Source organism: Cynoglossus semilaevis, chromosome 5, assembly GCF_000523025.1.
Source record: "Cynoglossus semilaevis isolate Cse_v1.0 chromosome 5, Cse_v1.0, whole genome shotgun sequence".
Classification (NCBI taxonomy): Eukaryota; Metazoa; Chordata; class Actinopteri; order Pleuronectiformes; family Cynoglossidae; genus Cynoglossus; species Cynoglossus semilaevis.
The window spans coordinates 15,115,450-15,134,777 of NC_024311.1; the positions used below are offsets into that span (position 1 = coordinate 15,115,450).

Sequence of the window (19,328 nt, forward strand, 5' to 3'; positions counted from 1 at the left end):
AGGCCCAGGTTAAGATACAATATAATATAATTTTACACAATATATACAGTAAAGGTCCCTCTTGGCCTGAAACATGGCCGCCTACGTTAGTATATGTTTATTGGTATAAATTCACATAATGGGGACCTATGACAGACCTATCACCGCACAGAGAAAAGATCTATTTAAAATATATTATTGTGGTCAATGGTGATAATATGACACAGTCATATAATATTTTGTACATTTTTCTATCTTTGTATTTTTCATCCATTATCCTGTTTTGTACAAAACCTCACTTCAGTTCAGTGTATTTACTTTTCAGTTGAACATAAACTGTTCACCTTATCAATCAATATCACCACATTAATTTTTAACAGAACAGGTGACCTATTGATTACCTTAAGATAATTTGGGTCCACAAGCTAAACACACCCTGGTAGTTTGTCATTGTGTGCGTGAGTGTGTGTGTGTGTGTTGCCCTTCCTCATGTATTTGAGGTGAGACGTGAGCCTCTGTCTGCTCGTGTGTATCTGGTTCTGCCAGTTAAAAAGCAGGTTGGACGTCTGTTCGTGGAGGAGCTGGTCATTATTGTCAGCAGAGGATTATTGATAAGAGCTAAACAGATGTGAAGTCAGGGTGTGAAGGCTGTAAACTAGGTCAAAGTCCTACCTTTGTCCTCTGTGTCACTGCATCTAAATTCCAGTCAAAGGCTTTCAAAAACCTACTACTTCAAAAACCTTTAAAGTACCAAAAGACTAATCCATTAAAGTTGTACTGTTTACTGCATTCTTCTTCAGCCTTTTCTTCTTCTCTCAGAGCTCTGGCTAAAGTTACTTTGATTTGACTGCTCTTTGCCCTTTAGGATAAATTAATACTGGCCAAGAATTAGTTTACTGTTTTTTCTTTTTCCCTGCATCAAATTGTTGTTGTTTGTCTTAATAAAGCTGACTCAAAAATGACGTGCAGTGTCAAATCTTTGGAGAAACGATAAAAAATGTTCTTGTATTTATTTAAAAAAACATTTGTATTGTCCGTATTGTATGTTTTAAAAACAAACACATTTTCCTGCAATGTTCAGTGTCAACGAATATGGAATGTAATAAGATTACTAACCACTTGATGGCGGTAGAAGTTAACATATAAGAAACAACAACAGGGAAGCGTATACACGTAAAAGACCCTTTACGATTGAAAACGCGATTTCTGTCTGCATATGGTGATCTGTTTACGTTAATATCATACCTTAGTTTGGTGCAACTAAAAAAGTAATATTTCTTATTTTTTGTTATTCTTTTTGTAAACGTTATCGTTATTTAAAAATAACAGAAATAATTGGAGTTAAGATCAAATATAATTATTTATTTTATATATTTCTTTTTATGTAAATTAAAACATTTTTAAAAGGCAGATTATGATCGTTAATGTCAGAAGAGTTAAAAAGGTAAACGATGTGGGTTTATTTTACTTGTTTTATTCAATTAGTTTTTCATGAAGCCCTCAAAAATACAAAATGTTTGTCCAAGCACTGTCACCAAACACACACACAATTGTAAACAGAGTTGAAAAAATGTTTGATCACCCTGCACGACACAGAACAGAACAGCTGTTTTGCTGTGCTGCACAGGACAAACTAAGAAGCATCTGTTTTATTGCTGATTGTATATACAGACAGTGGGCGCTCTCAGCAGCACCATGGCTAAAAAACAAAACAAAAAAAAACCCCCATTTGATTCTCACCCTAACCCACCCACTGCTCTCTTTAGGTCTTTCAGATATTGGCTGGGATTCACACACTTTTGGCCTCAGCCTAAGGATGTACCACACGCTCTTTTAGGCCAAATCATGTAGAATGATGTAATACTAAGAAAATAAGTTATAAGAAAAAAAGGAATAAACTGGTGATTTGATTTATCTTTGTGGGTAAGTCTGGCCCCCAAATCCCCTTAAATGATGTTTCCAATAACCTCAGAACCCTGAGTGTGGTGAAAAAAAAGTGAGCTACATTTTCCGTTCACATTCAATAGAGGTTTGCAGTATTTTATGCTGTTCGCGAGCTCCTAAACTCAAGTTATACTGAAAATCTTCCAATTAGATACCTCTCTGTGAAGGAGCGTTGTAGTCTTTTACCGATCCATGTTAAAATGAAATATGTTTTGACAAAAACGAACTCCTGTCGATGCCACATATGGATATGGAGTGGACTGAACTTGGGCTGTTTTTGCTTTTCCGCTCATTTCTCTTCTCCACACAATGAAGCACAAAGCCGTTGGTAAGTGAACTGTTTCCCAGCTGCTTTTCTGAAGGCAGAGAGGGCACAGCGGCGAACAACAGGCCCCGGCCTACAACCCCCTGCCACCCCCGACCCCCCCACACAGGCCTAACAGGAAGTGCTGTGCAGGGTTGCTATGCAGCTCTTTTCCCTGACCGCAAGAACTCTGGGTTCCCTGTTAACAAACGATGTGTACTGAGGGCAGTATGGCAAACCATTTGAGCAGGCACTCCAGAAGCTCTACAGTAAGAATAGATCAAGGCCGGTATGAATGAGTGAATGAGAGGCAGTGAGAGCCTGTCCTTGGATGCATAAAGGTGTCGGGTTCGTGGCTTCTTCTCCCTCCACTTCCTCTGGGTCTGCGTTTAAGTTCCTCGGGATTTTCTCAACATTCTGTCACTGTTTTTCTTTTCTTACACCTTTCAGTCTTCAGGGACTCTCACCTCATATAACCTCCCGCTCTCGCTAACTTCTCTCACTGGACAAACTCTCCTTAACTTCCAGCCTACAGACTCTTATAAAACCAAGTGGTATCGTCCAATCAGCATGGTCAGAACTGGCTTTTTCTGGATTCTCTAAGAAGGCCTCTGTCGAAAAAATGCCCCAACTATAAAATCTATTGTTTTGCTGGGGAACTTCAACGTCCCTATGTTTGAACACAGATTTGAAGCTATGACACCTAAGGTTTCAAGTTGGATGGAATAAAAACACAGGACTAAACGAACAGTGTGACACTGAAGACCTGAGCTGGTGGGTCTTTTATTTATGTGGCTAAACGTTTCTTGGGATTTTATCTAACGAATAATATATTAGATTATAAATCCTAGGTGCACTTGAATTTACACCCGGGTTCTTCTCAGTCGTCTGTCATTCACTATTTGTCCACCAGATGTCCTCAAATTGCTTTTTGTCTTTTTTATTTATTTTGTTTTCCATTTTTCTCCTCGTGTTCTCTCATCACCCTGGCAGCGGGGGCGTTTATGTCCCCGAGAGTCTTTAATTTGGTTTCCTCCGCGTCTGTCCATGTGTGTCTCATCAGGGCCACGATCTTCTTCTGAGACAACATTAACTGTGCTGTAACAATCACCTCATCCCCAAGGCCAACTTCTTTTTTTTTCTTTTTTTTGAAGTCAGAAGATGCTGCATTTCATCCGCCACAGTCCACAGTATTTCTACATTTGAACTTCCCTTGCTGCCGGTCTTCCTCGTCAACTTCTGGCCTGAAGTCCTCTCCATCCTCCTTGTCTTCTCCTCTTCCTCCCGCTGCTACTCTTCTAAAATGCTGTGATGTATTTGTTTATAGCACTACTCCTCCCCTTATGCCACCACAGTATTTTGGCTGTGCCTCCCTCCATCTCCTCCGCGTCCTCGCACCCTTCTGCCATTACACTGAGGCCAGTGTTTCAGCTTGCCTTCCTGTCGCCAACAAAGCAACTCCTCTCTTTGTTGGGGCCTCCATTTAAACAAGGAGGCCAGCCTCCAAGTTAATTGTGCATTCATCAGCGCTCTCCTGTCGCAACCTAACACCTTAACTCTTTAAGCTGTAGATTGCTAGTACAGGACAAACATAAAGATTCTTGTCTTTCAACACTGGCAACCATACAAGTTCTACCTGTTTTAGGTCTACAACACCAACCTGCTGCTGGTGATAATCCTTTTTTCCCCCCTCATTGGTTGGTGCAGAGATTTGGTTAAACTGTGAGTTCACAGGTTTAAGTGCAGTTGCACCCAGCCATGACTATGAAAACACCTGATATTGCTACGGTAAAGCACCTGCTGAAGGCGACTCGTGCCTGATGTTTGGATTGGTATGAGATTGACTCCCCTTGTCAATTTATTTGTATTGTTTTATTGTCTATTCATGTATTCTTGGAACGGGTTGTACAAACTAATTTCGTATCACCTCTGGTGATAGGACAATAAAGTTCCTTCCTTCCTTCCTTCCTTGTGTGTTGTTTCTTGGCACCAGGGTATGATATTAAAACCTCCTCCTCACCAACTAATCTCGGCCGATCTTCTGTGAGTCACGTTCACAGTCCACATCTTTCTGTTGAAGTGCAGCAGTTTACTATCATCTGACAAGTCCCTTAAAAAAAGCACCTTATTAAACATGATGTCTGAGTTTTCTGGCAGGTTTTTCGAGCTGTTTTTCCGACTAGGAGCAGCTGCTAAATCAGCTCATTACTGAATATTGTGGAAAATAAAATCCGACTGACGTTTGACAGTACCTGCAAAAAATTAATGAAGGCATATCAGCGTGACAGTACGTCGTATTGGGAAAAACTAAACAGATTGAGAGAAGACAGCATCAACGCAGCTGACATTACACCTCAAATGCTTTCTGTATTTCATTTCTTTTACATAAAATAATTACTGTCGTTGAGTAGAAGCCTGTGAGACACAGAAAAACAATCACAGAAACATAATAAGACTGAAAATGGAAATGTGATTTTTGGATGAGTCCAACACAGGTACTGAAGCAGATACAGATAGAACGAATAGATTTTGGCTCAACGTCATTGGAGAATGAGTCACCGAAATATTTTTGGTGAAGTTCACCACATGGAGATATTATTTAAGAATTTCTCCTCCTGGATCCATAATAATAATCTTTACTAGTTTTTAACAAGAGTAAAACTGCACATCTTGTTTTAGCTAAGAAAGGTCGATCATAATTGACCGCCTCAATTGTCCAGTTAGATTTTACACTTTTTCTACTGAAACAAAGCTAAAGATTTAATACAAATAAGAACGGTGAGACGACCAACTATGAAAAGAGCAAAAGGTAAATTAGGTTTTATAGGTGTGCAACTCGTGGTGCGTGTACGGCTTTAGGTTTCGGCCTAACGACCCTTATTAAAATTCTATACATTTGCATGCTGACATATTTAGCTCAAAGCAGAGTCGGGCTTTTTTTTGCATGAAGAAGATTCTGTGTGCAAAATATAAAAAAAAGTGATTATACATCCAGTATAAACTAATTTTAGCAACAAGACTCTGCAGGACAAAAGGACTGCTTTTTGGTCCACCAAAAACACACTTATGTGGGATATTTAAGAGAAATCAAATTACCACAGCACATGACTGCACGGATATCCTGTGTGACTACATTTGATTTGATTGACGTGTTGCCAACAACCGGCATGACATGACAGCTTCACACTTTCCTTGATTACAAAATGAAGCTGGAAATGGAGATGAAAAGGAATCCAGTCCACGCCCCAGCACTGCAGAGGAACTCACCTACCAACTACTGCAGTCGACATGTGGAGATATTTAGTGTTGCAGGAGATTTTGACGGGGGGAAGGAGGGGGCAAATGCCGAGTCAAAAAGTTCTAAGACTAATGTTATATATATCAAAAAGAGCGAGAGTTTAGTACAGAAAACGTGTTCAGATGCATCTTTACAGATCTGACCTTAAAAAAACAACATATATATGTGTGTTTGTCAACTGTGTTGTGCTGTGTTCTGTTTTATTTATTTCAACCCCAAAAAAACATTAAAATATAACCCAACTGACAAAATAGTAACATTTAAAAACTCTGTACTTTTAAATAATATCATTATTCCCATAACTGGAAAAAAAAATTCAAAAGAAACTTTATTTCAGACCGTAGACAAGGCAAAGAAATAGCTTTTCTGTCAGTTTGTACGTTGTACTAACTGTTAACTGTTCGTTCATTTCTGCTCCTGGGGACGTAGCGCCAGATAACGGCTGTAATTATCGAATATTAAAGTTAAAAATGAAATCGACAGTACCAGTTTGTGGTCGTCAATGCAGTAGTAAAGTTTCCTGAGTGACACCGCTTACAACCGACGGCTGTTTGTTTACCGACCATACCTTTCGGGCGTCACACCCTCTGTTACCTCAGACAAGGTAGGAGCTTCGGAGTGGCTGCTGCGCATGCGCACGACCCTCTCTATCCTAGTAGCATATTCTTCAAAGTTAAGCGCAGGGAGGCAGAAAGGGAGGTGTGGAGCGTGGTTCAGTCAGTGTACAGTATCTGGACCGGACCGAAGCGGGCAGACTGCACACAAGCGAGGCGGAGGAGATGGGGGACAAAAGGAGAAAGAAGAAGGAGCAGGACTCGTCCAAGAGCGACAGAGTCACCCTGAAGAAGGAGATCGGGCTGCTGAGCGCCTGCGCTATCATCATCGGTGAGTGTTTGACAGCTTTTGTTTGGAATAACGAAGTCAGCTCAGAAAGATTCGCCGAGCCGAGTCCAGCTGTGGTGGTGGGGGATTGACTCGGAGACGCGCGTTTGTAGTTGAAAAACAAAAAAACAAAACAAAACAAAAAACTATTGCACCGTTGGAGGATGTGCTGAGGTTTTTACGTAGAGTCAAGCACAGCTGGAAATACTTAAAAGTTCTGTTACAGTGACTACTCTACAGCGGTCGGGTCATTAAACTGGGCAGAAGTGCGCACCTATAACGGGTTTTACCGCGCGGATGCTCCACCTCCGGTGTCTGTGATTCCCTTCTGTTTTTTTAATTTTTTTTATAACATAGACATATGTGAAAAGTGTTGCATCAGTCGCAGATGATCCGAATATGGACATGCCTACGTGGCTGAGTCCTTTTAGGTCCAAACCCACAAAGCTCAGCCTCCATGTGGTTCAGTGGAGTAAACTCACATTCAGGAGGTGGAGGTTCGGGTTCTTACATTGTTCTAAACGGCGTGAATATTTTTCTTTTGTCTGTTTAAATGACGCCCTTTTAGAACAGACACGTCAGTCAAACAGTGTCGAGTCTACAGTGTAACGTGTTTGGTTCTGCCGTAACACAGACAGAGAACAATTATAGGCAAGTGGATCACTAACAGTTATTCACGACCTCCCCTTGACCCCCCAGCTTTATTTTTAGCACCGTAATCACCACCCTAACTACTATTATTTATTTAGAAAGAATAAATCAGTACAAATCAGTGTGGTGTTTCCCAACGATGGACAAATAAATAAGAAATAAAGTATTTTTTTAAATGAAAAACAGCATAAAAATGTTCTCTTATGTGGAGCTGCAAGAAAAAAAAAAGAAAGAAAAGCAACTTTTTCTCATAGCGTTGGGAGTTTGTGCTCTTCTGTGATTGGTCAGAAGTTAAAAATGGACGAGGTTCATGCAGAAAGGGAAAAATGACCACATTTCCAGTCAATAAACTCAGACAACTGACATCGTACTGTGCTACCGCTGTGTCTTCATTTCTGTTAAATTCCCATAATTCTTAGCGTGTTGTGTAGTAGTGAGGCCCTGGGCAGACTTTCACACTTGTAAAGATAATTTGTAAACACATTTGTAAAATCAAGAATGAACTTCACCTAGTTTCAACCCTTGTCATTGCCGTGTCTGTGCACCTTACTTTGAGAACCACTGTGTTAGCTCAACATGATGTATCGTTCAGAGAGGCCATTATTAGTCAGTGACAAAATACAGAATGTTCACTCACATGTAGGTGGCAGCTGCCTGCGGATAAGTAGGACGATCACACTCCGGGCTCTATTTGTGGAAACAACACAGACAAAAATGAAATGACACGAATGCTGTCATGAAGTCAGCAATTTATTTTTGCCAGGCAAGCTCTGTTGTTCAGTTTTGGGGATCTACGTTGTCTTAAATTTGGTTGTTAGTTTCCAAGTTCTCGGTACGTTTCAGTCTCTCTCTCACTTTGTTGATCTTTCTTTCCTGCCTGAGGAATTTTGCAGATTAATTTCTAATTCCTCACTGAACCTGATCGCTGTGCAGTTTACTTATACTCAACTTCTCGGTGCTGCAGCATCTTTCCCTTCAGGTGTTTTTGGTTTTCTGCCCTCATCTCTATTCCTTTAAAGCTTACCTGATGACACATACTTACTTAGAAAGATTAAAATTTAAATCCTACTAATCCTACCTTTAACTATGGTTTTAACTAAAGCTGCTAACACCTGTGTTAGCAGCTTTGGCCTGGATACATAATTAGTCTGGATAAAGTTGTTTTCTACGATATTTTATCACCTACAGTTTTAAAAAAAACAACTTGTTTTGTTGTTGTTTTTTTTACGTCTTTCTGTACACTTCTTTTACATCAGATAAAAGTTAAACTCCTAACTGTGTAACTTTGACCCTTTGTTCACTGCTCACTGGGCCAAGTCTGCATCAGTTATTGGATAAAAGAAACAAAAATAGAATTGTTTTCAGGATCAATATTATCTGGCAACAGAAGTTTTTTGGCACAACAGTAAAAAATATCTACCGTAATTTCTGGACTATTGAGTGCACCTGAATATAAGCTGCACCCACTAAATAAAAAAATAAAAAAATAATCGTACATATGTAGGCCACACTTCAGGACTGAAGCTAACATATTATGAAGTTAGTTTCTGCAGACACTGCAAAAACACTGGCTGAGATAATAGAGTCAGGTGTCTGTCATTTGTCTGTTGCCTCTCAGTATTACTCTTTGTCAACATTTTTTTTAAGATCCAGTTTTAAGGTAATTTATCATATAACAGATGTTGTTACTATTTTCAAATAGAATAAAAAATTTATTTTACTGCCACCCTATCGTCATACATCCTGAAAAGTGACTTCCTTCTTAATCAACAGTAACCCGATACATCCTGAAAAGTGACTTCCTTCTTTACCGTTCGTTACCCGCCTGCCTATATTTGACCACACCTGTGACCTGAAAATGCTGCCAAATGTATTTTCGCTCGTCATTTCAGTCAACGGCACCATCAGTAAATGAGCAACTGACGAACTACTACACTTGTTTGCTAACATGTAAACATTGTTTTGGTAAAGAACTGAGAGCTCACAAAGTTGTTCTGCAAAACATACGTCGCGTCACATACTGTGAGCCGGTGATTGGGTTGTTTTTTAGGGTGGGTCTGTAGGAAAGGCAGCAGCAGGTTAGGGTTTCACAGGTCTTTTGTCCTGTACTGGGACACCAGGCTGAGCGTCTTTCAGTCTTAGTTTCATCTCACAAGACCAAACAGTGTAGGCCAACATGAATGAGATGTCTGTCTGAGCGGGCATTCCTCAATAATTGAACTCTGATGTCACATATGTACTGTAGATATGGCTGAAAGACCCAGTCGTCACAGAACAAAAACAGCAGAGATTTGAACCAGAAATGCTGCTGAATTACAAAAACTTCTCCTTACGTCTCTACAGTCGGGATCCCTGTCGACTGGCCGACCAAACATACACAGTTCTGTGCTTCTAAGATTCAAGGGTGCAACAGACCTTAAAGACTTGAATGTGCAGCTACATTGAACTGATTATAGACTGGAGTTTCCTTAGTCTTTACAGTAGTATGAATGGCCCCTGTAAAAACATCAAGTAGTGCTGCAGTGCTTTTTTATTTTTACATTTACTGTAATTAAATGTTTTTTTTTTGGAAAATTGGTAAAAAAAAAAACTAATTAAAACCTTTGCTTAACTGATGAGTTAGTCATAAAAGTCTTATTCAAAGCCTTAAAATACGACTGGTGTTGCAGCTGTGCGTGTACTACTGCTACAGTACTACTGCAGTACTACTACCACTGCGTGTACTACTGCTACAGTACTACTGCTACAGTACTACTACTGCAGTACTACTACCACCGCTTTTATGGCAGTTTAACCTCGACAGCGCTTGAATTGTTAAAAAAAAAGAAAAGAAAAAAGGCATAATTCATGGCCGAAACGTGAATGTCACAAGGGAATGCTGCACGTCTGATCATGAAATATTTGTACCTGATTATGTCAAATGAGTTGGCACCATGCTGTGTGGACTCTGTGTCTGTTTAATCCAATGTTAATGCAAACATGCTGAAGTGACGCCAAAAATGTAAACCTGATGTTTTGGTGAAAGGAGGGAAATAATGACCTCTGTACTCTGTGGGGTCAGTTGGGAAGTGGGTCGGGGTAAAAACCACGCACCAAGACATATGGGAGGGTTGTGGTTTTCTCAAGATGGCCTCAGGGAACAGAGCAGTTATCCATCTGGTTCAACAGCCACACCTTTCTCCACCTGTCACCAGCAACAGATTTCCTCTCAGGTTAAATTTCAACTTAAATGTTGATTTAAATGAGGTTAAACCCGATTTCACTAAACTGCAAATATAATAAAACTTCAAGTCAGCAAATGGGTTTTATTATCTTTTAACAAAGCAGGGTGAAATCTTTTTTTTTTTTTCACCTTCTCTTTAAAGCGCAGTCTGCCCGTGCTCAGGGGGCTGAGAGGGTAAGTTCAACTCTGATATTGAAAGCTAATGATATAACAAGGCCATCACAGAGATTATATAAGCACTCAGCATCTCACTGCTGCCTCCACAATCAAATCTGACACTGATGGATGCAGCGGTCAGACCTTCTCTTTTTTTTTCTATGCTCTGCATCGTTAGTGAGCATTCAGAGCTGCAGACCAGAGAAACTGCACTCGAGCTGTGGAGCTTAAAAACAACCCGACAGTATAAGAAGACTGGCTGGATTTGTTTTCATGTTTTTTTTTAAACTTTTTGTCCCAAATTCTGCTGGATGGTGAAAAACAGGCGGAGGAGTGAAAAACATGTGGCGTTTAAACAGCTGCTGTTTGGTTACTTTGCCTTGTTAGTTTTGGTTTCCTCATGAGTGGGGGGTGAGACGGGGTGTGGGGGGGTGAATGAAAAAGACCAGGAAATATGTGACATGGTGAGGAATTAGTAAAAACAGACAACTATGTCATCAACTAAGCTGGTTATACCTGTCACTGACACCAGCTGTCCAAACCAGTACTGTTCAATAATGCACCAACTCTGAGCGTACAAACCTTCAAACACTGACATGTGAACCACCTGACGGGCGTCTGCTAACGAGGTTGTGGCATTAATAAACGGGAAAGATAGTGAATGGGGAGTGAAGTAGTAATTATGATGGTTTAAAACTGGTCAAATACAGTGGTTCTCAAACTGTGGTACGTGGGAAAAAAATTCACATTTTCAACATTTACATTTTCAGTTGAATAAATCTGAAACATTACCATGTACAATTAATGCAACATAAGTATAAAAAGTATCAAAAGTTTGTAGTATATTATACACTTATAACATATGCAGGAACAAAGAGACAAGGAAACGAATGACGCAACAGTATTGGTTGTTGCTGTGACAGCGGCTGGAATCACCTGGGACCAGGTGGGAACCACTGCTGTCGTCAGCAACTTCCTGTTTCAGTAGTTGATAAATCTCCTGATGAAGGTTGGTGTGAGAGGGACGTTGATGCTGAGGATTTGAGTGGATTTGTTCTGTTGAAACAATTGTGTTGACTGTTGTATTCATATACAACATATAATTTTTTTGTTTTTGTTTGTGTAAAATGAGTGAGATTTCTTGAATTCAACATTTTCCTGAGACAAACCTCCAGAGGATTAATTAAAGCAGCAGAGATGTTTTTACTCTGTCCCCAGGGATTTGGTGGTCATTTTTCTTTTCTTTAAAAAAGTAAAAAAAAAAAATCTTAAATAGTCCCAATGGAATCTTTAAACAAAAAACAAATGTTAGATGGTTAAAAAAATGTGAGTGAATTATTATTTGTCATTATGACTATGGCTTTTTACCCATCACCAAAGTGAAGAGGGGGCTGTGTGTGGGGACGGTGCCTTACCCCCGAGCAACCTGGCAGCTGGTGGACTCGAACCCACAACAACAAGAAGATTATTTTATATAAATAAAGTTTTGTTTGCTGTGGTTTTATTTTGAAAGGATCCCTGTGACATATACTGTAAGTTGACATTTATCTTTGCTCTTCCCTCCAGGGAACATCATCGGCTCTGGGATTTTCATTTCTCCCAAAGGAGTGTTGGAGCATGCAGGCTCCGTGGGGCTGTCACTCATCGTCTGGGTCTGTGGAGGAGGCATATGTGCCCTTGGCTCTATGTGTTATGCAGAACTGGGCGTCACCATCCCCAAGTCAGGAGGAGACTATTCATATGTGACAGAAATCTTTGGAGGTTTAGTAGGGTAAGGACTCTTTGATTCTGTCTATTTGGAAAAAAACAAAACAACAATAAAAAAAAAGAGAAATAAAAAAATGTCATATAATCAAATAATCAAATAATCAAATAATAATAACTAGGGATTCAGGGATTACCCTCAGCCCAGCGTTTGTTTTCCCTCGGACCGGGGTCTGAAACCAATCACCTCTCGGAGTCTTATGACTCTTTGAGATCATGTGACTCGTCATCTGATCATACTGTATGTGTGTGTTATTGTAAGCCTGCTAAGGTCACACTCTTCTAAATCACATAATTACAACTTTTAAGGCAGAATTCTGAGAAAAAAATATTAGTTATATCCGTAGAAAAAACCTTCACCCTTGGGCTGTTAAGTAGAAAAGTCATTCTGTTCTATTCAATGGTATGAAGTGAATTTATTGTCTGTTATAATACCTGACTTTAACTGTGTTTCCATGCAACATGGCTCTTTACCATTTAATGATTCTGTCAATTTTTTTTTAGCTGATTTAATATTTGTTCAACTGTAAAATGTTGTTGTGTGAAAACCCCAGCAGCTCCTCCTCCTCCGTGTCTCCTCTCTCCTACAGCTTCCTGTTGTTATGGAGTGCCGTCCTCATCATGTATCCCACCACACTGGCTGTCATCGCACTCACCTTCGCCAACTACGTCTTACAGCCAGCCTTCCAGAACTGCCTGCCTCCGTACATTGCCGTCAAACTCCTCGCCGCCATCTGTATCTGTGAGTCATCGCAGGCGAGAACCATGTTGTTATTTTGGTCTTTATCTTCAAACAGTTCTTCTCTCTAGAGTTATGTAAATAAGAAATGATTCATGTTAAAAAAAATGTACTGATACATACAATACAATATAATTAGTATTTTTGGATATAAACACAGAATTGTAGATACAAATTATTGAAAAAAAAAAGGACTATTTAAAAACACAGCAGTGAGCAAATGTGAGTAAAGTAAATGATTAAACAGAGATATAAAAGAAAAAAGTATAATTCCAGAAAACGAGTAAAAAGAAAATAAAAAAAAAAAACAGTACTAAACCTATAAGTACCTTAATGCAGTAAGAACTTGTTTCAAGCCTAAGTTCAAACGATGACAAAGATCACGGCGAGCTCTTCAGTCAATACTGAGGCTCAAACACTGAGCAAATAACATAATAAGGTTTGTTTTCAAAATGCCGTAAAACCCGATGATTCATATGTGTGTGTGTGTCCGTGTGTGTGTGTCTGTGTGTGTGTGTTTCAGTTCAAAGCTTTTACTTTGATATCAGTTTTACTTTGATAAACAGTGACAGTGACGCAGCTCTCACCCAAAGTGACTTACAGGAAGGATTAACTCTGTTCTTTTAGTCGTTCTCAATTATTTTTTTCCCAATGGAACTCCTCAGGTTGTACTTTGTTGTGCACCGGTTGTGCGAATGTATAAACTCTCACCAGTTCACATCAGTGGAACATAACAAATCCATAGAATATGGTTACGATTTTCCCCTGTAGTCGAGGATAGCTGTGAGCCACGGCTCCCTGGGATATTAAAATCTCGCTCTAGCGTAACACAAAAATCTGTGCATCCCTTTCAATGCAGTAAAAAAAAAGAAAATTGAATTCAGGTGCTTTGTTGGAATGGCATGTTAAACTTAAAGTGAGATACTGAGATCAGAGGGAGATACTGGAGCAGTGGATCGACAGGTCGAGGTCGGCCCATCTGTTTCCTGTCTGTCTTTGTTCGACATAAACCATGAAAACCCCAGCCAGAGTATTCAATCTGTCAGCCGCCGCTAACTGTTGCTAAATGGTACAAAGTTATAGTCTGCAGGATGCTAACAGACATTGTTGTTAATTCTTACTGAAGTTTGAGATTCAGTTTTTAATAATGGTTCATTTTCCTTTGAAAACAGGAAAAAAAAGACAGAGTTGTGAGTGTTTGAAGTGATGTATATAGGACACTGGGAAACCAGTTTGGACTCGTCTGAACTGGTTGAAAGAGAAATGGAGGTACGGACAGGAAAGGCTGGCTGTCTGTCTGTGCGCGTGTCTGTCGAGCGAGGGCGAAGCACAGAACTCCTCTATTTTTGGAGACAGGGTGTCACTACTGCTGCCTGTGTTGGTGTCACGGAGTCAGAATACATAATGGTGCCAGTCTTTGTTGACGCTGCTAATGGGAGGACGTGTCTCCGCCATTGTGCATTGTTTTAAAGTGCTTAGCGTCACACTGCTGTCGGTGGGCACCACGAAAACAGGAAATGACCGGGACACCTTACACATCAGATATTGACGACTTACTGGTTGGACAGGTAGATGTCCCAGTCGACGACTCGGTTCCAGTCCCATCCTTCCACTGTACTGCAGTACCTGTGGTGACATGGTAACAGTCACATTAGTGGTCTGTAATCAGGGATGTACAAATTCAACAATTTTACAATTAAATGGAATATCATACACGTATTAGGCCGTGACACCGCCCTCTGTCTGTGTTTACTTTTCCAAGTCATTGAAACCTGAGTGGAAAATATGTTTTATTTATGTTTTATAATATTTTCTTTTTCTTAATTGTCACATCCCCAGTTACATGCATCACAATTTCTCACCTTCAGTGTCACGGGTACTGACTTCCCGTCCTTTTGGCTTTTATGAACATTTTTCTACCCCCATCATATCAGTCCTGCGTCGTACCTTTTGTGAAGTCCTGAGTTTCTAAGGGCTCATTCTGTGACATCAGGACTACTCTGTGTTTACCGTATCAGAAATGGATGTATTCACTGTGGCAGCCTACGCTGAAGGACTGGTCTCCAACAGGTCCTGCTCAAACAGCTGCTTTGTTTGTCTGATGTGTTTACAAGCGGACTTTTGTAAAACCTTCAGCTCTTTGCTCGGTGCTTACGGTGACTCACAATCGTACACACATCCCCAGAGTCAGTGTCCGGGTTTAAATACAAACAGTTTTTATGACTGTCTGACTGAGAGACAAGTCATTAATACGTTCACACACACACACCTCCTAAGTCAGTGGTTCTCAAACTGTGGTACGTGGTACGCGAGCGCAATTCACATTTACATTTTCAGTAAGCTCAGTGTTTGAGAACCACTGATCAAAGGCTTGCATAAACTCAGTGTTTGAGAACCACTGATCAAAGTTAATGAGCTCTGCATAACATCCATACATTAATTCATGTGAATGGAATCTCTGAGAGCAGATAAAGATTTTTTTTATTTTTTATTTTGATCCTGTCTACAAATGATCCGACCCGACAGACACAGGCTGCAAAATGGAGAAAATGGCCCAAAAGTGGGATCAGAAAAGTTTAATCTAATCTAAAGTGCCTAAACGTTTGTGTTTGAACCACACATTCCTGTGAAACTGTGAAACTCCTGTCAATGAGATATTCTTGATATTTTCCTTTGACAACAGCGAGCCGGGGCAGGTCGAGGCCACGGCCTGAAGCAAAACTGTTCAACAAACACGAAACAGCACAAATGTGAACAGACTTTAGCTTAAACAAAATATTCATTTTTCCATTTAACGGCATGTTCCTTACGGGCGCACTTCTACATTTGTCCCCTAGCATTTGTAGCTAAATGTCTCTACATGCAGTCATTTATTTTTGTTACATGAGCCTGTTATTACCTGACATAATGGATAAAATATTTGTCAAACTCAAATATAAGTTAATCTTATATTATTAGAAGTTAAACAGAACTGAACAGCTAGCGGCTCCTTTCCTTCTGCTCCGACTGTTGTCGACTGTTGCCGACTGTTGTTTTCATGGTCCTGTATTTTATGCACTCCTGTAGATTGACTGTATTTCTGAAGTGCTTCTGCTGTCAGCAGCCTTGAGGTCCACTGACAGAACCGAGAGGTTATTGCCAGTTCACTGACTCCACTGACCAGAGCCTGGACCAAAAGGAGGCGTCGCTGACGTTAAAGCGCCCCGATAAATCTGCCCCGAGTTGGGGTCAGTTTCCTTTGAAAGTAAAAGCAGTAATTAGTTTAGTATTCTAGTGCTGAAGGCAGCCTTCAATGGAAGTTTGTGACGGCGGGACACAGATTTACCTGCGCTGTCACTGTGAAAGGCTGCTGGCACCTCCTCCCTGTCAGGGTCAGCACGGAGGGACGCGGTGGGAGGTGAAGGGTGTTTCACAAACAACACAGAAACGGAAACGCGTATAACACCCTCAGAGTAATTGACTATAAAACACCGCAGCGTTGTAGATGGAGAGAAAGCTCTGCCCGGTGCCACAAAATCCTCCTGCCAAAAATTCACACACACACGTGCGCGTGTGCGTGTGTGTGTGTGTGTGTGTGTGAATTTCCGTGCCAGCGGAAACAGTTTGTCCAGTTCTCTGTGGTGGGGGTGGACCCCTGCCCCAGTGATGGATGAAATGGATGATAACTTTAGTGCCCATGTATGCCCCCCCCAAACACACACACACACACACACATACACACACACAGCCACTTGAGCAACAGACGGCTTTTAGCATATTAGAATTAGCAGAGGTTAAATGAGGTAAAGAGAGGGGAGAGAGAGGAGAGAGAGACGGAAGACAAAAATGTTATTACGACATATTTTTATGCATATGAAACACAACGGACGGCCAGATTATCCTCTATCAACCTATATGTACTCCATGAGTGTTAAACATACGACCCGCGGACCAAAACCGGCCCGCCCAGGGGGTTCATTCTGGCCCGCATGACACATTTTGAAAGCACAAACGCTTCTTTGCATGTTAAAAATAAGGGTAAAACACGAGCTTATTATTATTATTTATAGGTAATTATGTGACGATTTTGCTGGTTCGGCCGACTTGACATCTAATTAGGCTGTATGAGGCCCTTCATTCCTGACATACTCCACCTTCGCCTTAACACACGTTCAGCCCTGTTTAACATCCGTCAAATGAAACCACTCTGCCTTGCATTTAAGATTTCTTATTTGCACTTTCAAATGCGTTACTTGACTGACAACGTCCCCCGGCAACAAGATTTGCCCATAAAATGTCCCAACAACATCGCTGCTTCTGTAACAGACACAGACGAAGAGGGAAACACAGAGGAAACAGAGGGCAGAATATTATCTGTTCAGGAATGATGTCGTCTTCCCTCGTGCTGACAGGAGAGAAAGAGCGCTTGAATAATAGCGCTTTAAAACACAGATGACAGGCAGATGATCCTGCAGTCAGACTGAATGCAGCAGAAAAATGTCATTGTGACGACAAGACATAATTAGTATTTGACTTGGAGCATGTTAGCTAATTTAACATGTGATGGTAAAGAAGCTCAGGCAAATCATTTATGACTAGAGCAGGGGTGGCCAACCAGTCAGAAGGCTAGGAGCCACAGTTTTACTGCAAAGAATCACATGATCTCTTAAAAAAAAAAAAACTCTCCCACTCAAGTTTAAAACTTCCTGTTTACATCTTTTCATCAGTGCGAATTGGGTTTTCCCAAAGTAATTTGCGGCAGCGCCATGAGCGTAACAAAACATAACACAAACATAATATTTGACATGAACGCAAGAGCCGCGTGTGGCCCCCGAGCCACAGGTTGACCATGCCTGGACTAGAATACCGTAGAGTAGAGTAATGCAATGGTGAGTGGAGAGTAGTGAGTTTATTATTATTCTTTACACCAGGGGTCACCAACGTGACCCAAACCCATATTTTAAAAGTCACAAACCTTCACGACCCAAACGTGATGCGACATGACCCAATAAAAAAAAAAAAAAATCGACCTTCCTGAGGGTTGCAACCCAGTCTTTGGGAAACAATGACCTAAGGTGTCTGCGGGGTATGTTCTAAAAATAAAACGGATCCCCAGTCTCTGTTCTTTTTGCAATGATATTCAGTTGGATGAAATGACGATGGTAACAAGAGCGTCTGCTACGGTGCAGTCTGTACCAGAACTAATTCTTATCACATTGTTGGGAGGTCTGTATCAAAGAGGTAGCTCTTTGTATTACTAAATTAATTACTAAAGGTCGGCGACCCCTGCTTGACCCTGTACTTCCGTGTGTGCAGTATTCCTGACGTGGGTGAACTGCCACAGCGTGCGCTGGGCAACAAGAATCCAAGATGTTTTCACTGTTGGGAAACTCCTGGCTCTGGGACTCATCATAGTCGTCGGCCTGGTCCAGATATGTAGAGGTAAACACACCTACAGCTCGGTGCTACATGCTCAACAACGCCGTTTATCCCAAAATAACTCTCTCTCTCTCTCCCTCTCTCTCTCCTCCCGGGCTCCAGGTTATTACGACGCCCTGGAACCCAGCGCTGCCTTTGAGTTCCGTCAGGATCCCTCAGTGGGACAGATCGCTCTGGCCTTCCTCCAGGCCTCCTTCGCCTACAGTGGCTGGAACTTCCTCAACTACGTCACAGAGGAGGTGGTGGAGCCGCGGAAGTACGTCACACACACACACACACACACGGACGGACGGTGTTTCATAACTCTGATATTTTACATGTAAACACATTGATGATGAGGTGACCGTACTACAGGAGCGTCCTACCTTATTTGGACCTTTGGACGCGTGGGCCTCAATTCCACGTACACACCTGCAACATGCAGTACTTTAAGTTAAATGACAATTAAAAATAATTGTATTTTTTATTTTTAAAGCCAATGTAAATGAGTGGTAAACTTGCCTCTTTGCAACTTGAGTTTTTTGAAAGCTTAAGCCACGTAACCTCAATGGGCTCGTCAGCCTTAGACTTACTAACTGCCCCTGCGCTCGGTGAGGCCGGTCAAGGTGCTTGAGGTTAAACAAGTGCATTACAAGTTTTACTCTTACTTCATAACCAACTGTTAAACGATAAAGTGACGCACTGACAGTGTGTTCTCTCTCTATGGCATCAGAAAACCCAACTGGGCTGGTTCTAGGTTTACCTGCTTATATAACCTCCATGCATGTAACCAAACACAGGTGTAGCTCGTACACAGTCTGAGCAGCAGGTTCTCAGCTCAGGTGACCTGAGCAGTTAGTGATTACCAACGAAACAAGAGGAAACTAAAAACCACATTGTATGGCCCTTGGAAAAGCCAAGGAGAGGCACAAACAAAAGACATCTGTTCATGTACTATATATATATATATATATACATATATACATATATA

The 19,328-nt window shown here is 41.0% G+C and overlaps 1 protein-coding gene and 1 long non-coding RNA gene across 2 annotated transcripts in view; one reads left to right on the forward strand and one right to left on the reverse strand.

Annotated features, from left to right (window-relative positions):
* Positions 1 to 2,590: 2,590 nt before the first annotated feature.
* On the reverse strand, positions 2,591 to 6,142 carry LOC107988568 (uncharacterized). Its single transcript, XR_001760048.1, has 2 exons — positions 6,094 to 6,142; positions 2,591 to 4,479 (listed from the first exon to the last, which is right to left on the reverse strand). It is a non-coding gene; the product is annotated as an uncharacterized LOC107988568 (long non-coding RNA).
* The window catches only part of slc7a10a (solute carrier family 7 member 10a), a 16,627-nt gene continuing 3,222 nt past the window's right edge, over positions 5,924 to 19,328 (forward strand). Inside the window, exons 1-5 of the mRNA XM_008310719.3 lie at positions 5,924 to 6,410; positions 12,004 to 12,208; positions 12,792 to 12,943; positions 18,236 to 18,361; positions 18,461 to 18,614. Of these exons, the coding sequence (XP_008308941.1) occupies positions 6,305 to 6,410; positions 12,004 to 12,208; positions 12,792 to 12,943; positions 18,236 to 18,361; positions 18,461 to 18,614 (743 nt within the window). The 5' untranslated portion in view covers positions 5,924 to 6,304. The remainder of the gene's footprint in view (positions 6,411 to 12,003; positions 12,209 to 12,791; positions 12,944 to 18,235; positions 18,362 to 18,460; positions 18,615 to 19,328) is intronic.